The following is a 19,988-nucleotide window of genomic DNA, read 5'->3' as shown; positions in this document are numbered from 1 at the left end:
CTGGGGGGCTCGCCGTCAACATCACCAGGGTCATCTCGTCTGATCTTATACCACAATGCACCGCATACCGGGCATGCGTTCATATCCTTGTATGCACCGTGGTAGAGGATGCAGTCATTAGGGCATGCATGTATCTTCTGCACCTCCAATCCTAGAGGGCATACGACCTTCTTTGTTGCGTATGTACTGTCGGGCAATTCGTTATCCTTTGGAAGCTTCTTCTTCAATATTTTCAGTAGCTTCTCAAATCCTTTGTCAGGCACAGCATTCTCTGCCTTCCACTGCAGCAATTCTAGTATGGTACCGAGCTTTGTGTTGCCATCTTCGCAATTGGGGTACAACCCTTTTTTGTGATCCTCTAACATGCGATCAAACTTCAGCTTTTCCTTTTGACTTTCGCATTGCGTCCTTGCATCGACAATGACCCGGCGGAGATCATCATCATCGGGCACATCGTCTGGTTCCTCTTGATCTTCAGCAACTTCACCCGTTGCAGCATCATTGGGAACATCGTCTGGTTCCTCTTGATCTTCACCAGCTCCCCCCGTTGCAGCATCACCATATTCAGGGGGCACATAGTTGCCATCGTACTCTTCTTCTTCGCCGTCTTCCATCATAACCCCTATTTCTCCGTGCCCTGTCCAAACATTATAGTGTGGCATGAAACCCTTGTAAAGTAGGTGGGTGTGAAGGGTTTTCCGGTCAGAGTAAGACTTCGTATTCCCACAATTAGGGCATGGACAACACATAAAACCATTCTGCTTGTTTGCCTCAGTCGCTTCGAGAAATTCATGCACGCCCTTAATGTACTCGAAGGTGTGTCTGTCACCGTACATCCATTGCTGGTTCATCTGCGTGCGTTATATATAATTAAGTGTGTCAAAAACCATTACAGAACATCATGAATAGATAATGAAGTGACCAAATTAATATAAGTTCATCATCACATTAAAACCAAAGTACATACATAGTTCTCATCTAACAACATATAGCTCTCCAGAGCATCTATTAATTAAACCATACATTGAAACTATGTAAAACATTTCAATGCGAAAACAAACGCGATCATAACCGCAACCAAGGTAACAATTGATCCAACGGCATAATGATACCAAGCCTCGGTATGAACGGCATATTTTCTAATCTTTCTAATCTTCAAGCGCATTGCATCCATCTTGATCTTGTGATCATCGACGACATCCGCAACATGCAACTCCAATATCATCTTCTCCTCCTCATTTTTTTATTTTTTCCTTCAAGAAATTGTTTTCTTCTTCAACTAAATTTAACCTCTCAACAATAGGGTCAGTTGGAATTTCTGGTTCACATACGTCCTAGATAAATAAAATCTATGTCACGTTGGTCGGCATAATTTTCATAAACAATAAATGAACCAATAGTTATAAAGATAATATATACCACATTCGAATCATAGACAGGACGAGGGCCGACGGGGGCGGATACCAAAACCATCGCACTATATAAGATGCAATAATAAAAGTAAGAAAATGATACAAGTATCTATCTAAACATACAAGTAAGAATATTTTTCCATTCAGAAAGAAGATAAGAACAAGAGGCTCACCACGGTGGTGCCGGTGATGAGATCGGCGCGGGTGATCGACGGCGGTGAAGATGGGGGCGGGGCGTGACGGACCGCTAAACCTAGACAAATATTGAGGAAAATGGAGTTTGGAGGTCGAGCTTGGAGAGGAGAAAGCTTAAGTAGTGTGGCTCGGGCATTCCATCGAACACCTTGTGTGCATAGGAGGTGAGCTAGAGCACCACCAAGCCCTCTCCCCCTCGGCCAGAAAAAACAGAGCAGTGTGCTCTGCTCTTGCGCGAGGGGGTATATATAGGCACCACCATTGGTCCTGGTTGGTGGCATGAACCGGGACAAAAGGGGGGCCTTTGGTCCCGGTTCATGCCCCCAACCGGGGCCAATGGTGGTAGGCCAGGAGCCAGGCCCATTGGTCCCGGTTCGTCCCACAAACCGGGATCAGAAGGTCCAGACGAACCGGGACCAATGGCCCACGTGGCCCGGCCGGCCCCCTGGGCTCACGAACCGGGTCCAATGCACCCATTGGTCCCGGTTCTAGACTGAACCGGGACTAATGGGCTTACCCGACCTGAACCTTTGCCCCCTTTTCTACTAGTGCTAGTTCAAGTAATCTCAATAATAATAACATAATTGGATCATATAACTATCCCTCATCATGCAACAAAGAGTCACTCCAAAGTCACTAATAGCGGAGAACAAACGAAGAGATTATGGTAGGGTACGAAACCACCTCAAAGTTATCATTTCTGATTGATCTATCATAGAGATCGTACTAGAATAACACCTTAAGACACAAATCAACCAAAACCCTAATGTCACCTAGATACTCCAATGTCACCTCAAGTATTCGTGGATATGATTATACGATATGCATCACACAATCTCAGATTCATCTATTCAAGCAACACAAAGTACTTCAAAGAGTGCCCCAAAGTTTCTACCGGAGAGTCAAGACGGAAACATGTGCCAACCCCTATGCATAGGTTAATGGGCGGAACCCGCAAGTTGATCACCAAAACATACATCAAGTGAATCAATAGAATAACCCATTGTCACCACGGTTATCCCACGCAAGACATACATCAAGTGTTCTCAAATCCTTAAAGACTCAATCCGATAAGATAACTTCAAAGGGAAAACTCAACCCATTACAAGAGAGTAAAGGGGGAGAAACATCATAAGATCCAACTATAATAGCAAAGCTCACGATACATCAAGATCGTACCACCTCAAGAACACGAGAGAGAGAGAGAGAGAGAGATCAAACACATAGCTACTGGTACATACCCTCATCCCCGAGGGTGAACTACTCCCTCCTCGTCATGGAGAGCACTGGGATGATGAAGATGGCTACCGGAGAGGCATTCCCCCTCCGGCAGGGTGCTGGAACGGGTCTAGATTGGTTTTCGGTGGCTACGGAGGCTTCTGGCGACGGAACTCCCAATCTATTCTGCTCCCCGAAGTTTTTAGGGTATATGGATATATGTAGGAGGAAGAAGTACGTCGGTGGATCTCCGGGCTGTCCACGAGGCAGGGGGGTGCGCCTAGGGGGGTTGGGCGCCCCCCACCCCACCCTCGTGGGCAGCCCGGGACTCTTCTGGTCCAACTCTGATGCTTCATGGGCTTCTTCTGGTCCAAAAGTAAGCTCCGTCAATTTTCAGGTCAATTGGACTCCGTTTGGTTTTCCTTTTCTGCGATACTCTAAAACAAGGAAAAAAACAGAAACTGGCACTGGGCTCTGGGTTAATAGGTTAGTCCCAAAAATAATATAAAAGTGTCTAATAAAGCCCGTAAACATTCAAAATAGATAATATAATAGCATGAATACTTCATAAATTATAGATATGTTGGAGACGTATCAGCGGCGGCTGGGAGGGTCGCGGGCGGGCGGACGGGCGCGGGCGGGCGGGAAAGGAAATTAAGTGGCGGTTGGGCGTTCGCGGGCCGCGGCTAGTTTTGGACCAGATACATCTCGTGATGTATATTTGCATCGCGAGGTATTGTATTTTACATCACGAGGAGGCCGCGGTCCAATTTTTTTTTGCATATGGACCGTTTGTTGGAGCAGCGTTTTTTGCTCTAGACGGTCCAAAAGTTAGGTATTTTTACATTTGGACCCTCTATTGGAGATGCTCTCAACCTTTTTAAAGAGAAAGAAGAAGGGAGCAAAGTTGGAGCTCGGATGGTTAACCTTTGGTCATGGGCCGGAAAACGTGATGGGCTCTGCCTAGCAGACCTAGTTTTATTTTTAGTTTTGGGTGAGGTAGCAGGCCTTTTTTTTTTTGATGGGGTAGCAGGCCTTGTTAACAAGTAGGCCACACACAAGGCTCGTCGTCCGTCCTAGCCGCCCCCACGGCCCGCAGCTCGCCGGTTCTCCTCCACCGCCGCCGCCGACGACGGTGGCCGCCGAGCCCCACGTCCGCTCCCAACGGCAGGTCAGCCCAACCCAGCAGCCGGAAGATGATCCCCGGCCGTCGCCCTCCACATCGGTGACTGAGTCGGCGGTCAGGCAGCGGCAGTCGGCCCAAACGGTAAGGAGCAGCAGCGGCCGCGCTTCGATTCCTCTCAAATCCAACACCAATAGGTACTCCTGGAGCCACACCACTGCTTACATTCTCGCTTCTTATCACAATTCGATAAAATGCCATCAATACATCAAAGATGGAATGTCATCTCTGAAGAAATTCAGTGAGATTCAGGCTATCAGAGGTACACCAACTTATAGGTCTTTCAGTAGTCTGATGTTTGGGGGCATCTGTTCCAGGCCGCTAGGACATTCAAGAAGATAGAAATGAATGAGCTTCCTCATTGCACTTATACATTCAGGTAACCGCTGCGGATTCCAACAACTATTGAGCCTCAATGTTTGCAAGCGTAGATACTGAATCTGGCAATCTAACAATGCAAGACTCAGATAGGTCAAGATACCGTAAATGTTTTTGCATTTATGATCTGGCAATTGGTAACAGAAGAACTGTCACAACACAATGCTCTTAACGACATCGTATTTAACTCCTTAAGATCCGTGTATCTGTCTGGTTCATTAGCAAAGTGCAGAGAGGTGTTGTGCTTCTGAATAATCCACTCATTTGTTCCAATTCAGACTTTGGCATGCTCCATTCATACTTTGGAATCTGTATATGACGGGCGTCTTCTAACAATACTTTCTGTTGAACCAACTCTTCTAAGTTGCATATTCATCTGCGATGAAAACAAATTCTCCTTCCTATGGCAAATCCATTGTAACCTCTTCTTGAAGAAAACCATTAGCCATCCATACTTGGATCAGTATGTCTTTTTTCATCTCGTAGTCCTTGGGAAAGACAACACAGAGGCAGAGCATTGCTTCGTTTCAGATGTCAAGTGTCTGTAGCTCAATTTCAGTATGCTTAGGACCATTCCTGTACTTGCCTTGGTCATTATCCCCAATGTTGCTATTTTCTATGACCTGCCATTCCTGCACTTGTTGTTTACAGATCATCAAGCCAGCCATCGTCTACAGAGCAAAAGGCAACCCCCTGCATTTCTTGACAATACGTCTGCCAATGGTGACCAACTCTTCGCATGGCCTTCTTCTCAGCAAGCCGTACGTGCGAAGCGGTCTGGAGAGGAACTACTATGAAGGGGAGTTGAGTCTCACATGGAGTGGAGTTGAGATCGAGAAGGGAGGGACTATTATGAAGTGGAATTATTGAGATGGAGAAGAATTATTGGAGACAGAAACTGCGTGTTGCTGCCCTGCGCTATCTAGTACAATTATGAAGGGGAGGGACGCAGAGAGCTGGTCCTGCTCCTCCACAGTGACAGACAGTGAGTGTTGCTGCCTAGTACAATTATTGAGATGGAGAAGAATTATTGGAGACAGAAACCGCGTGCGTGCATGGTCGATGTTCTGACCTGTGGGCCAGCATGCATGTACGTGGGTTCCAAAAAGCTTCAAAAATCAGTGTGAACAAATGAGGCCCTCTCAAGTCTCAACCAATATTGACGCCAAGAAGCAGTCTAGGCAAGCGCGTGTTGGTGGGAAGAAGCAGCGATTCTGCCATGGATCGATCTTGCTGTTAATTGGTCTCGGCCGTGCGCGAAGTTGGTGAAGCAAGCAGAGATATCAAATATGCTCCAATAATAGTATGAATACCCTGATCCATAATGCAAGGCTTGGGACCGGCTATGTATTAGTTGGCTTGAAAAATATTGGGCTCATTCCATTCCCCTTCCCTACCCTTACGCCAGCGACGCCGCAGCCGTCGTCTCTTTTCGTATTTCCCTTCTCTATGCGGTAGAAACAGCTCAGCATGATGAAGGCATCCATCCCCTTCTAGTTAGATAACATGTTTCAAAGCAACAGAAACTGAATCTTCAGTTCTTCACCAAGCTGCATAGATGATCAATTCCAAAGTGCATATACAATTTTTTTACTTTTACGTTGTCACAGCTCAAATTCTTCAAACAATATTTTTGATAGGTTATTGGTTTCGTTTTTTGTTTGTCACAGAGCCAGTTCATGCCAAGACGCGTTTAGGCTACAAGACTCGGGCAACACCCTCGACACAAGAAGGCACTCGAAATTGATGAATCTGAAGATCACTCTGAAACTTTGGTAGCTTATTAAGTTTCCTAACTCCAGCTTACAACATTTCTTGTATTTCTGTGGTCACACTTTTGCTTGTCTTCCGAGGGAGCTTTGGTGTTGACATGCACGGAATTTGCATTTGTAGTATTCATAGAAACAGATATTCGTGGGTATTATACTGATATTTATGACTTACTGACATTGCCAAATTACGAGGGAGCTTTCAAGGGAGCTTTTCTTATTTGTGACTTACTGACATTGCCAAATTACGCCGATGATTATTATACTGATGTTTTTTCTCTCTGAAAAAGTGAGTGCTATGGCTTGCTACTGTTTCGTGTGTTGCCATTTACCATTGAAGCCATTGCCATGAGGGTTGGTGGAAGCCTCATGAAAGCTTGGTGCAAGCCTCGTGATTGACCTGACCAGCTAAGGTACACATGATTTTTTTTTTAAAAACTGAAACTGTGGGGTGGCCTTTGACAGTAGCACATGGTATTTATGGTAGTTCTGTCCCAATGTGAACTTAGGTGATCCCAAATGGACTTCCCCGTCAGCTTCAGTCAGCAGAACACTTGGCCTTTCAGTTCTATACATACATCCTCTCTTCTCCAAATTATTCATTCTTCTTCTCCATGGCTCCCCTCTACATACTACTCGGTCTTCTCCTATTGCACACTGCTCCTTGGTGCTTCTCTGCAGCTGTAGATGAGGACACTCTCATGGCAGGCCAAGCGCTCGCCGTTGGTGACAAGCTCGTCTCCAGGAACGGCAAGTTCGCCCTTGGCTTCTTCCAGCCAGCAGCAAGCAGCAGTATCAGTAAGTCGTCCCGCAACGCCACCTCCTCAAGATCCAGCTGGTACCTTGGCATATGGTTTAATAAAATCCCAGTTTTGACTACCGTGTGGATCGCTAATAGAGAGGAGCCCATCACCCACCCCAACCTCAACTCAGCACAGCTCAAGATCTCAAACGATGGCAATCTTGCCATCGTAGTAAACCATGGTAGCAACACTCAATCTATAGTTTGGTCCACTCATATTGTCAATAATAGGACACACAACAGCCTAAACATCACTAGCGCTGCCGTTCTCTTGAATAGTGGAAACCTTGTCCTCAAAGAGAGCCCATCATCTGACTTATCGGTGTGGCAGAGCTTCGACAACCCAACAGATGTTTGGCTTGCTGGTGCCAAGTTTGGCAGGAACAAGGTCACCGGTTTTAGTCGTTATGGGATCTCAAAGAAGAGCCTCATTGATCCAGGTCTCGGCTCATACAGTATTGAACTAGAAGGCACCAGGGGGATTGTCCTTAAGCACCGTAACCCCTCCATAGAATACTGGCTTTATGCATCCTCCACAGCAGCATCGTTGGTACCAGTAGTCAATTCATTGCTAAGTTTGGATCCTCGGACTAAAGGTTTATATAACCTAGTATATGTCAATGATGACCAAGAAGAGTACTACATGTATACTTCACATGATGAATCATCTTCCATGTTTGTCTCACTAGACATCTCTGGTCAGATAAAGTTGAATCTTTGGTCCCAAGCAAATCAGTCTTGGCAAACAATATATGCCCAGCCTGATGATCCCTGCGATCCACCTGCTGCCTGTGGACCTTTCGCGGTATGCAGAGGCAAGCCGCATCCATCATGTGACTGTATGGAGAGCTTCTCTAAGAAGTCACCGCATGATTGGGAGTTTGAGGATCGAATAGGAGGATGCATCAGGAATACACCATTACATTGCACTACTTCAAAGAACATCACAAGTTCAACAGACATTTTCCATCCCATTGCTCAAGTTACACTGCCCTACAACCCACAAAGCATAGCTGTTGCCACCACTCAGAGCAAATGCGAAGAAGCTTGTCTCAGTTCATGTTCCTGCACTGCTTATTCCTATAAAAATAACAGATGCTCTGTCTGGAATGGAGAATTGCTTAGTGTAAATCTGGATGATGGCATCGATAACACTTCCAAAGATGTTCTTTATCTCCGCCTTGCTGCCAAAGATTTCTCGGCAAATTTAAGAAAAAAGAAAAGAAAACCAAATGTTGGCGTTGTTACTGCTGCAAGCATTATTGTTGTTGTGTTACTAATGCTCATGCTGTTGCTACTGATTTGGAGGAATAAATGCAAGTGGTGCGGTTTGCTGCCAATATATTCTGACAATCAAGGGAGTGCTGGTAGGATTGTAGCCTTTAGATACACTGATTTAGTTCGTGCTACTAAAAAATTCTCAGAAAAGCTGGGAGGAGGTGGTTTTGGTTCAGTATACAAGGGAGTGTTAAGTGACTCAAAGACTACTATAGCAGTCAAAAGGCTTGATGGTGCCCATCAAGGAGAGAAGCAATTCAGGGCTGAGGTGAGCTCAGTTGGACTAATCCAACATATCAACCTAGTAAAATTGATTGGTTTCTGCTGTGAAGGTGATCACAGATTACTTGTGTATGAACACATGTTAAATGGGTCTCTTGATAGTCATCTATTTAAAAAGAGAAATGCTGCTGCTTCTGCTGCTGTTCTAAATTGGAACACTAGATATCAAATAGCCCTAGGAGTTGCCAAAGGATTGTCCTACTTGCATCAAAGTTGCCACAAATGCATCATACACTGTGATATTAAGCCAGAGAACATACTTCTGGATGCATCATTTGTTCCTAAAGTTGCAGACTTTGGGCTGGCAGCGTTTGTGGGAAGGGATTTTAGCCGAATTCTGACTTCATTCAGAGGAACTACAGGTTATCTTGCCCCAGAGTGGCTTAGCGGAGTTGCGGTCACACCAAAAATTGATGTTTATGGCTTTGGCATGTTGCTGCTGGAAATCATATCAGGAAGGAGGAATTCGTCACCTGAGACATCACACTACACCAATAGCAGCAGCAATGTGGACCAGCATGTTGGATATTTCCCTGTGCAAACCATCAGCAAGCTTCACAGCGGAGATGTAAAGAGTTTGGTGGATCCACAGTTACATGGTGACTTCAATTTGGAAGAGGCTGAAAGGGTTTGCAAAGTTGCATGCTGGTGCATCCAAGATAATGAGTTTGATCGGCCGGCGATGGGTGAAGTGGTCCAGGTTCTCGAGGGCCTACGGGAGATTGATGTGCCGCCGATGCCAAGACTACTTGCAGCTCTAACGGAACAGTCTGGTGCTGCAACTTTAATGTAATAATATTTTGCAGTCGATATTACTAGTCTTGTTAAGTTCAGCAATTTTAGTCAAGTTGTAATGTGTAGAGGAAGGAATGAAGGAAGCAAGTTTTCTGTTACTAATTAGTTGTCTCTTATTTAAGTTTTGTAGTGCCAGTTATACTCGCAGATTATGGCAGATATAGAAATGTGTGTGTTGTTCTGTTCTTGTCAAACCTGGGATGGGAACTTGAGATTTTTAGTTGTTTTAAATTGTGCATAATCATACTGCAACAGTTGCTGCAGTTCTGCGAGTGTAGGAAGATGTCAGATCCAAAAGTTGTCGGTGGATATGATCAAGAGACTACCTCGGCTATATAATCACCTGATATTTTAAAATTTCTGTGCGATTTGTATAATTTTGGATAAGCCAAACATGGCATCTTGGATTTCACTTTTGCATTTGCCCTTTGTGGGTTGCCAGCTCAACCGACCATTCTCGGGGACTCTGAAAAGAATGCACATGTTTTTTTCCCCAACGCGCAGATAAATATTCCTTATGCAGCAAATTCTGGTTTATGTGAATATATTGTGTCACAATGTTCATGTACAACGCACTGATAAACATAAGTATTATGGTATTCTGGTCCTCGTCATGGTGCTGGTGATCTGGAAACAAGATGGAACTGAAGACAGAGCTCCAGCCATGTGCTTTTGCATGCTCAGGTACTGCTTTATAGCCCTAATATTTCCACGGACTTCTTTCTTTTGTGCTCATCTATTATGGTGTAATAGTTGTTCTGGGTTTTTATGCAAACTGTATCTTTTATTATATAAGGACACAAAAAAATAAGAAGCAAAAACAAAGTCACATGCCAAAACTAAACAACAAAATGACAGTTTGTACCACCGCAGGGTGACTGCGGCGTGCCACCGTGCATGGTTTGCCAGCCTTGCATCAGAAAATCTCATTTCGATTTATTTATCAGTTAGGCTCCGCTTGGAATGGGTGTAAACTTTTACACCTGTATTTATTTTACACATGTAAAATACCGGTCACAGCTAATTTTCTGCTTGGAAACAAAACGACCAGTCCAGGTCTGTATTCTAAACCAGCCGGATACAAGCGAAAACGCTAATCCAAGCGGGCCCTTACAAGGCAGAAAAAAGGATAATAAGTGACCACATTTCTTCAGGTTTTACTTTCCATGACCATGACCAAAAAATAACCCTAGCAAGCTACAACTGCCATTCAACATCTGAGCATTGCTGCTCCCAGAACCAACTGCCTGAACTGTGTTAAGCAGTCCATCGCCCGGTCGAAGTCGTCGCTCTCGAGTAAAAAGCTGAACCGGCAGTAGTTCGGTATCCCGGTCCACTTGCTGCTGCTTATGCAGGCAGGGTCCAGTGGATCTCGCCTTCAAGACCGTCCACCCTGAACGATTCGCCGATGTACGCCGTCAGTTTTGCCAGCAGTTAGATACCACCATGGCAGCCGGCGTCATCCCAGCCACAGCTCTCGAGTGTCTGTTCATCCCACGACGAAAGCAGAGTGTCTGTTCATCCCACATGTCAGATACTCCCTCCGTTCCTAAATATTTGTCTTTCTAGACATTTCGAATGACTACTACATACGGATGTATGTTGATATATTTTAGAGTGTAGATTCACTCATTTTGCTTCGTATGTAGTCACTTGTTGAAATGCCTAGAAAGACAAGTATTTAGGAACGGAGGGAGTACTAAATTTCTCTGAACTACCGACCTTTATATCTGAACAAGGTTTGAGAGGGATGTTCAAACTTGTTGGCGTGATTCTTTAGTGTCTCCTAATTTTGATCCTTGATGAGATCAGAGAAATGCTGAATCCCACTTGTTCTTCAGAACCAACAGTTTTCTGAAAGTACTTGTTGAACGACTCAGGCTTGTGAAAATATCCTACTAGTACTTTTTTCGGAAAAAGTACTACTTGTGCATGTTGGACCAAGGAAAGGTCATATAAACAAACAATCCATTTCCCAAACTTCAACCATCTCTGTTGTGAAACTCAACGCAAACAGAAAGCAGATCTTTTATCCCGCCATGAGTTAAATGTGTGGGGAGGTGGTGATTCAACAAACCATTTTGTCGACATAACGCCCCTCGCCCCTCGCGTCGCCCCCGCGGGCGACCCGGGGGGAAAACCCTAGCCGCCGCCCCTCGAGTCTCCTCCTCCTCTCCCCCTCCTCGCCGCCGTCCATAGCGCTGCCGGGCGAAGCCTGGCCGGCTGGGCGGCGGCGGGGCCTCTCCCCATCCTCTCCGTCTTGGCTGGCGCGGGACAGCGGGATTCAGAGGAACGCCGGGCGAACGTGGGGTCCGGCGGCGCGGCGGGCGGGTCTCCCATCGGCGTTGTGCGCGGCGCGGCGGTGGCGACCTGCGTGTCGTGAGGTGGTGGCTGCGTTGGCCTGACCGGTGGTCGCGGGTGCCGCCGGATCCAGATCGGATCCATCTGGATCCTTTCTTCGGACTCCGTCGGCCGCCGCGGGGTGGTGATGATCGTTGCTGGCCACGTCGGATCGTTGGATTCGGCGTCTGGAGATCTACAAGGAGTTCTTCTCGATCCTCCTTCCTGGTGGGTTGAGCCCCATGGCTCTTTCATCTTCACGGATTTTGGATCGTGGCTTGCCGGATCCGGAGTACACGGAGGTTTGGTGGCATAGGATGGGGACCGGAGGAAACTTTGGTCGGCGTGTTCGGCCCGGCATCGGAGACGTCACTTGACGCCGTTACCCTTCCTAGAGGCGAAGCCGAGGTCCCCCTTATCCACCCCCGAACCCCTCCCGGACGTAAGTCCAAAATTTAGTCTGGATTGGGCGGCGGCGGCGTCCTGCGCGTCGTATCCTCCATGGAGGCGCCGTCTTGGGAGGAACTGCTGTTCGGGGGAGAGATGTTGTGGATGGTGGGCTCCGAGTAGCTCCAGCGGTGGCGATAGTGCGGAGGTTGCCAGGTGGTGCGGCGTTGTATCTACCGCGTCATTGACGACGAGTGGTGGCGGCATGGTGCAGCTGCATATCGACGACGGATGCGGCTGGATGGACGACCGCAGGGTGGTCGAGCTGTCTGGCGCCATGGTGGCGTCGACGGCAGGCCTGGCAAGGTCTGTGCGTCAGTACCTGCTCTAGAGATGGATCGGTGGAAGAAGGCGGCGGCAGCCTCAGTGAGTGCGCCGGACCGGCGTGTGACCCAGTCCCGGTATGTGGCTAGGATGGGGCATCCGGCATGAGATGTTAGGATTTGGTGCGATGTCTGCTTGGTATTAGGCTCGGACATTCGGCACCACTGCATCAAGGGGATAGGAGTAGCGACAGATGTTGCCTAGATGGTGGCTTCAAGCTTACTGATGTACTATTTTGTAAGGTCTTTTATGCTTAATAATTAATAAAGTGGCCGTATGCATCGTCCAGATGCAAAAGCCGGGGGTGCATCCTCCTTTTCTAAAAAAAATGATTTAAATGTGTGCATCATACAGAGCTGCTCCTAGAGTGCTCGATTCATTGATCCATGTCCGACTGCTCTGGTCGTCTTTTTTCACTAGAACCGTCTTATTATATATGGGCATAACTCGATCGTGCGCCCATAGCTAATCGTTGTTAGGTGGGCTCAATAACAAGCAAAGAGGTTCATCACAATTATGGTGAAAAGTCATGGGTTCAAGTCATGTGCAAACCTTGTTTTTTCTTTCTTATTTGTTTTTCATCTTCCTATTTGAGTTATTTGGTTCCTTTTACATTTTTCTTGAGTTATACTCGATGACGTGGTAGTGTTCTTTCTTCTCGTTTTTGATTTGATTTATATTTAATTATTTCTTTTTTCTCTCCTTTTTTTCCTTTTCACCTTCTGATGTTTTAGTGTTTTTTTCCATTTCGGTCTGATTGTTTCTTAAATCACATTTTTTATTTTTTTTGAACTGAAAGGGGTTTTCCCCCGCCCTAATTTTTATTAAAGCCAAGGCAAACCAAAGTAACGACTGTTTAACAGCGCTCGACGGCAACCAGAGAGTAGGTGCCACAGATGGGAACCATCAGGGTTTTAAGGACTACCCTATTACAGCAGAGTTTTAAGAGGTTCCAGGGGAGATACAAAGCCAGGTAAGCATACATGCTAGCTCACAGATAGATCAAAGCAGAAATGGTAAACTAGCAGATTGCAGGGAATCCAGAGTTTAACACCAGGCGATCCTAAGCAATTCCCCTCTTCGGTGGTCCAACAGTCTTAAGCACCGGAGAAGAAGCGCACCCTGAGTCTCTGAACATAGGATTTTCCATTGATGTTCCATGGATGTTTTATTTGTTATGTCATGTTGTTTTATTTGTTTACCAACATACATGAACCGTTTGTACAATGCTTTTGGTTGTGTTTTGAATACTTGGAACGTTTTTTTTTTTTTTGAGCTAGTGGCTAGTGTCATGTTTTATGACGCTAGACGACCACTTTTAATTCATTGGTTGGAGCATTTTTGTTGGACTACAGGCATATTTTCTAGCATAAGTTAGATATTTTCGTTTAAAGTAATGGACATTTTTGTGTTACAATTGGTTAGTTTTTGCAGACTACAACCTCTTTGTGGTGTATTACCGAGCACCAATTCTCGTCATGGTCGATCGCCTCCTTCCGGCGAGCGATGGCACCATCAGGAGGGCCATCTTGCTTACACGTTGCCGCGGCATGCTGCCCGTTGGGCAGGCGCCGACGTGCTCATCCTCAACACGGGCCACTAGTGGAACGTGCACAAGACCATGAAAATCACACGTAATTAGTTAGCTATTGTGTTGCAGATTTACATTTTTATGACAATGATTAGTTATTTGACTAGAGCAGCAGTCCGTGCTTGCAGAGAAAATTATTTCACGGTGGGAGATTGCTTCAACGTGACAACAGACATCAAGGAAGCATTTCGACAGTCTCTGCAGACGGTGAAAGATTGGGCACTTACCAATCCACAACTCGCCAAGACCGGATACCCCTTCTTCAGGAGCTATTCTCCATCGCACTACGACAACGGGACATGGGAAACAGGTGGCTCCTACGCGGACAAATGATGATGATCACCAGTGAGAGTGATCAACGAAAGCATTTGTGGATCAACACAATGATCTTGAGTGTGGTGTGTTGGGGATATACTCCGCGGTATAACCCGACCGGAAGTATGACCCGGCTGGACTTGGCGCTTCACCGATGGCCCGCCGGAGGACTGGCGACTTACGGGTCTGGCGGTTCACTGATGTGACGACTCACGAGCCTGGCGACTTAATGATGGCCCCGAAGGCAGGTCAGGCGGATAACGAGGGCCCAAGGCCTAGTAGGCCGGCTCATGTTATGGTGGGCCGGCTTAAGACACAAGGCATGGGGAATATTTCCTTTACGAGGAAGCAAGATCCATACTTGTATCCGACTTGTAATAGAAAATAAGTTAGTTCTAATCCTACTAAGACTCTACATGTAAGCCACCCCTTCAACTTATATAAGGAGGGGCAGGGCTCCCCAAAAAGGGACAAGCAACAAGAAACAATAATCTCTAGGGCTAGACACAATGAGCCGGCTTACCTGCGACTCCCTCATGATCATAATAAGACCTAGCCACAAACAGCATGTAGGGCTATTCCGGATGATGTTTCCCGAGGCCTGAATCTGTCTAAACACTCGTCTTGTGTATTGTGTCTCTCGTCCCGATCAACCCCTCTCAAGCTACCGTATAGATGCGTTGGCCTCGCGACTAAGTCCTTACACTAGGACATCTGCCGTGACAATTCCACGACAGTTGACGCCCACCGTGGCGCACGGTGATGATGAGTTTTTGAAGGGATTTCTTCAGGGATCGAGAAGCTTGTGACGTGCTGAAGGAAAAAAGAATCGGCAAGTTCATCGTTCATCTGTTACATCTCAGGGACGAGAAGAAATCTTTTTTACAAAATCTGAGATTGAGAAGATTAGGATTGCGTGCGCCGCCGCACGCGTGGCCAGATGTTCCGGTAAGTTCAACTCTCTGTTGTGTTTCCGCACGCGACCAGGCAATTTTTTCGGGTCGCCGAAACTTACTGTTTTTTCGCACAGCACGGGAGTTCGAGACCTGTCCAGTTACGCTGTCATCCAATTTTCGCTGGCAAAAGTTTTGAAGCAAACAGCAACACAGCAATTGACCAGGAGATTTAATAGATCACTATTATTATTACTTGCGTGAAGGAATCCGAGACGATCTGCTATGTGGTTGCAAGTAGTACTACAGCGCTAAGCTATTGGGTGTCATGTGAGGATTAAAAAAAGAAGAAGAGGAAGTTGCCCATGACACGGAAACGAATGCGGCCACACACTCAGACTCCGCCTCTCCACCGTGGACTCGCCGGTGCGCCTCCGAGCCGTCTGCGCCGTCGCTCCGTGTGATTGCAGTTCAGCCCGCCTCCAGCCGGCTCCGCTAAGCCGCCGTTGAGGCCCACGCCCACGTTTTTTATCGCCTACTACCTCTGCTGTTGTGGCCGTGGGCACACCTCTGAGCCACTTCCGAGCCGCCGTCGCGTCGGGACTTCGCTACTACCGTGGATGTGACCATTGACCCGGAGAAGGATTGGATCACACAGAGTCGGATTTTTCCATGACCACGCTAGGCTGCCGTTGTCGCCCTGCGATTTTGCTTGAGCCGCCGCCGCCGCCACGCACCGAGCGGTCGCGGTTGAGACCCGCCGCGTCGTTTCCATCCTCTGCTAGGAGCTGCGCTGAGTCGCCCTTGGGCCTTGGCTGAGCAGCCTCACTTCCACCTCTCCGAGCCGCCTTTGCCGAGTCACTCGCCGCACCTTGCCTCGCCGGTGTCCCTCCGCCGCGGACTCGCCGGGGCGCTGTTGAGCCGCCCCTGCGGTTTCCAACCCGGTCTGGCCCAGCCAAGTGACCGGCTCCGCCAGGCTCACTGCGGGTTACTTCCGCCACGGCTGTTGTACTTTTCTGTTGGGATAACACAGTCTAGACTTTAGACTTTAGAGTCAGACAAAGAAGAGTTTCGCATCCTATCTCTGATTGAACTGGTTGGATCTTTCTTGCATATATATTGGAGTTAGGGAGGCGAGGTTGGAGGACAAGGAGCAAGTGGCTATTACTTTACTGTCGTTGCCCTGCACCCAGCTGTCATGGTTGATCCCTGGCCCTGGGTACGAGTCCCAGTGGGCAAGTACAACTATCAAATTTCAAGCAGATCAATGACAGTCAAAGTAAGAAGCAAAGTACTACTGGATCAATCACGTCAAGGCTGCTTTAATTACTTATTGGTGGACTACTATTCCACGCGGAGGTCAGCATTATGCATTATGTCTCTGCTCTTCTGACAAATCGCCAGGTGATATCTTTTTATATATTTTGTCAAGCATATTAAATTGTTTGAGAACAATTACTTTGGTCTGTATGTTTTTATGTGCAGCAAAGGTGGTGCCATGTTGTGCCTATGAAGAGTACATCAGCACCATTACGCACTGGCGTCTGCGCCCGCTTACAGATGGAACAGGTGTGCGCAGGTCGCAGTCTGTGCAGCTTAATCTACATCAACCCGCCGGAGTCGCGTTGAGCCGCCGGGGTTACATTAAGTCACCGGTCTTCCTGAGCCGCCGGAACTATATTGAGTCGGTGGTCTGTCTGAGCCACCTCTGTCGTGATAAACAGATCATCCGTCGTCCAAACAAATCAGGTGATATCCATCCAAGTTTGTTTTATTAGCACATGTTGTTTTTGTCAAAAAACAAGTTTATCTTTGCCTTGGTCTGCAATATTGTTTATGCAAGGCAATTATTTATGACAAAAAATAATATTATACAACAGAGATGGAGGCACGCCAACATCTTTTGGCACAGGTGGTCGTCGTTACTCAACGGACTCCCGCACCGGCTTACAACGCCGTGGCCGTCTCTCGGAACCGCGCCGACTTACAACGCCGTGGTCGTCTCTCGCGACCACGCCGGCTTACAACAAGGAGGATAACTTGCCCGTCCGCACCGGCTTACAACGCCACGGCCGGTTCATCTGTCTATGCCGCCTGTGATGTTACGGTCGTCTTTACCGTCCGTCTCTCGCGGCCTGGTCTACATCGACACACCGAGCCACACTTGTCTGGATGAGCTGTTTATTGAGTATGAGCAAGTCACTGCTTGGGAAGCCCGGTTTTCTTCCAACAAATTAGAGGCAAATTATCATATATTATCAGCCGCCGTCTACACTGGATGGTTCAATGGGAAGGTGCACAAGTCGCCGCCACTACAGTTTGGTTAACTTCAAACAGCCAGTTGGAAAGAATCATTGGCCGAGTTGCTGACACGGCTCATACGGGATCATTTATAACCCGCCGCAGTCACCTCAACCTTCTGTGGATTCACATCGCGCTATCAACGCCAATGATGTATACCTTCTGCTATGGTCAAATATGGAGAATCTCAAGCCAACTTCTCGAGTCGTCTTGAGACTCGGGGGCTACAATGGTATGACTCGGCAAAATTCGCCGGTTTCAATGAATTCAACAACTCTGGGTCATTGAAGGGAAAAATAACCCGGGCCCCGAAGATTACTGCTAGATCGATGAAAATTTAAAAGCCGTCAGAAGATTTCCGGCTCAAAATAAGGACTCTGGTTTAAAATCCGGTTCAAGAGACATCTTTCTCCCACAAAGCACTGAAGCTCTCAAATCCGGTTCAAAAGCCGGCCCAGGGTAAATTTGTCCCTCACAAATTTTTGAAGCTCTCAAATCCGGTTCAAAATCCGGCTCAAGGTAAATTTGTCCTTCACAAATTTTTTGAAGCTTTCAAATCCGGTTTAAAGTTCCGGTTCAAAAAGAATTAATCTCTCGCAAGTTCGAGTTCTAAGAAAAATTAAAGGTTGCCAAAAAGAACTTGCTGCCATGATGCGCGGTTCAAACATAGGTATCCTGCCTTACGGCTTATCTTATTATGGTCACTTGGGGGCTTCCTGCTCATCGAGCATACTGTCGGTACCCTCTTGATCAGTGCAATGCTAATATATGGTCACTTGGGGGCTTCCTGCTCATCAAGCATAGCTATCGGTACCCTCTTGATCGGTGCAATGCTAATATATGGTCACTTGGGGGCTTCCTGTTCAAACATAGGTCGTATTCGAACCAAAGAGAACATAGCTATCGAAACACTTTTGATCGGCACACTGCCAAACTCACTAGGGGCTTCTTGATCGTATCCGAATCATAGCTTAACCTCTTTTGGGTCCGATGTGGATCGTATTTGAATCAACGTCGTTAAACAACTCTCAAGGTCATTTGGGGGCTTCCTGTTCAAACATAGGCGCATTCGAACCAAAGAGAACATAGCTATCGAAACCCTTTTGATCGGCACACTGCCAAACTCACTAGGGGGGTTCTTGATCGTATCCGAATTATAGCTTAACCTCTTTTGGGTCCGACGTGGATCGTATTCGAATCGGCGTGGTTAAACAACTCTCAAGGTCATTTGGGGGCTTCCTGTTCAAACATAGGTCGTATTCGAACCATAGAGAACATAGCTGTCGGTACCCTCTTGATCGACAACGCCAAAGTCACTAGGGGCTATATGATCGTATTCGAATCTTAGATCAACCCCTTTGGAACGGTTTTCTGATCGTATACGAATCAGAAGCCTTAAATTTTTTAAGTCTTTTTTATGAACAATTTTGGGTTTGACTTGAGACCTTTTTTGGATTATATCTCAAATGTATATAAGTGTTTTATGCTTAACCCGGCTTGACTTTTGACTATAAGTCGCCAGCTTATGACAATCATCATCTATGTGGAAGCATTGGCTTCTAAGGATTGGGTTATCACCCTTACTGCACAGGTCATGTACCGCCAGTACAAATTCAATATCACAATGGTTATATGTGAGGTATTATTACCCGCCCTGCGGCAAACCGCCAAGGGTTCTTGTGATCTACTTGTGTGCAGGGTAAGACTACATTTGGGTGGTTACCCGCCCTGGCTCTTGACGTTAAGTCGCCAGGGCATATGTTGTTTAAACTCTGTGCAGGATTTGCAGAACTATGACTTATATAAATGCTTCAGTCCAAGCTCATCACTGAAATTGGTGTCTCAAAAGGGTTATCAATTATTGATTTTCTCAAGGGCTATAGGCCACCGGGTCATAAAAATTCCGGCTTACAATGAATGCACATTAAGTCGTCATCGGCCAAGAGCCGCCGGGTATTTAAACTCCGGATTTATTTGTCAACCGATGAGGTATTCAAATCTTTAATAGCCAAAACTGGCTGGATTTTCATGATGATATTGAATGATTGAGGTTTTCATACCGGATTATATTATTCAAATCTTGAATAGCCAACATGGCTGTATTTCTATTTTGATGATCAATAACCAGTGTTATGATTGAGGTTTTCAAAGTGCTTTAGCACAACGGCTATTGTTTTTATCAATGGGCATGATTTATTTTACAATGGAGGAAATAGTCCCGAGTCGCTGCAGGCTTACGACCCGGCACTTGGGGGCTATATTATTCAAATTGAGATTACATCGAATAAACAAGTCCCATGTCACTGCCAGCATGCACCATGGAACTTGGGGGCTAATGCAAAGTCATTTTTTGCTCAACTTATTGAAGACCCGACTCATCACATTCTAAATGAGCCGGTCCTTGGGGGCTACCAAATGCTCATGTCGGAAAATCAAGGTACACAAGCCTTAATCCATTATATTGA

The 19,988-nt window shown here is 46.6% G+C and overlaps 1 protein-coding gene across 1 annotated transcript; it reads left to right on the top strand.

Moving 5' to 3' along the window:
* The first annotated feature begins 6,678 nt into the window (after nt 1–6,678).
* Nucleotides 6,679–9,499, top strand: LOC119358519 (G-type lectin S-receptor-like serine/threonine-protein kinase At2g19130). Its single transcript, XM_037625022.1, has one exon. It carries the CDS (start codon nt 6,770–6,772, stop codon nt 9,308–9,310), a length of 2,541 nt encoding a protein of 846 aa, XP_037480919.1. The 5' UTR covers nt 6,679–6,769; the 3' UTR covers nt 9,311–9,499.
* Nucleotides 9,500–19,988: the final 10,489 nt, after the last annotated feature.

Source organism: Triticum dicoccoides, chromosome 1A (assembly GCF_002162155.2).
Source record: "Triticum dicoccoides isolate Atlit2015 ecotype Zavitan chromosome 1A, WEW_v2.0, whole genome shotgun sequence".
NCBI lineage: Eukaryota > Viridiplantae > Streptophyta > Magnoliopsida > Poales > Poaceae > Triticum > Triticum dicoccoides.
Note: the sequence above shows the minus strand (reverse complement) of the source record. Positions and strands in the feature narration are given on the sequence as shown.

Excerpts from the sequence above, each read along its gene's own strand:
- LOC119358519 (XM_037625022.1), top strand. The coding sequence starts at position 6,770 with ATGGCTCCCCTCTACATACTACTCGGTCTTCTCCTATTGCACACTGCT.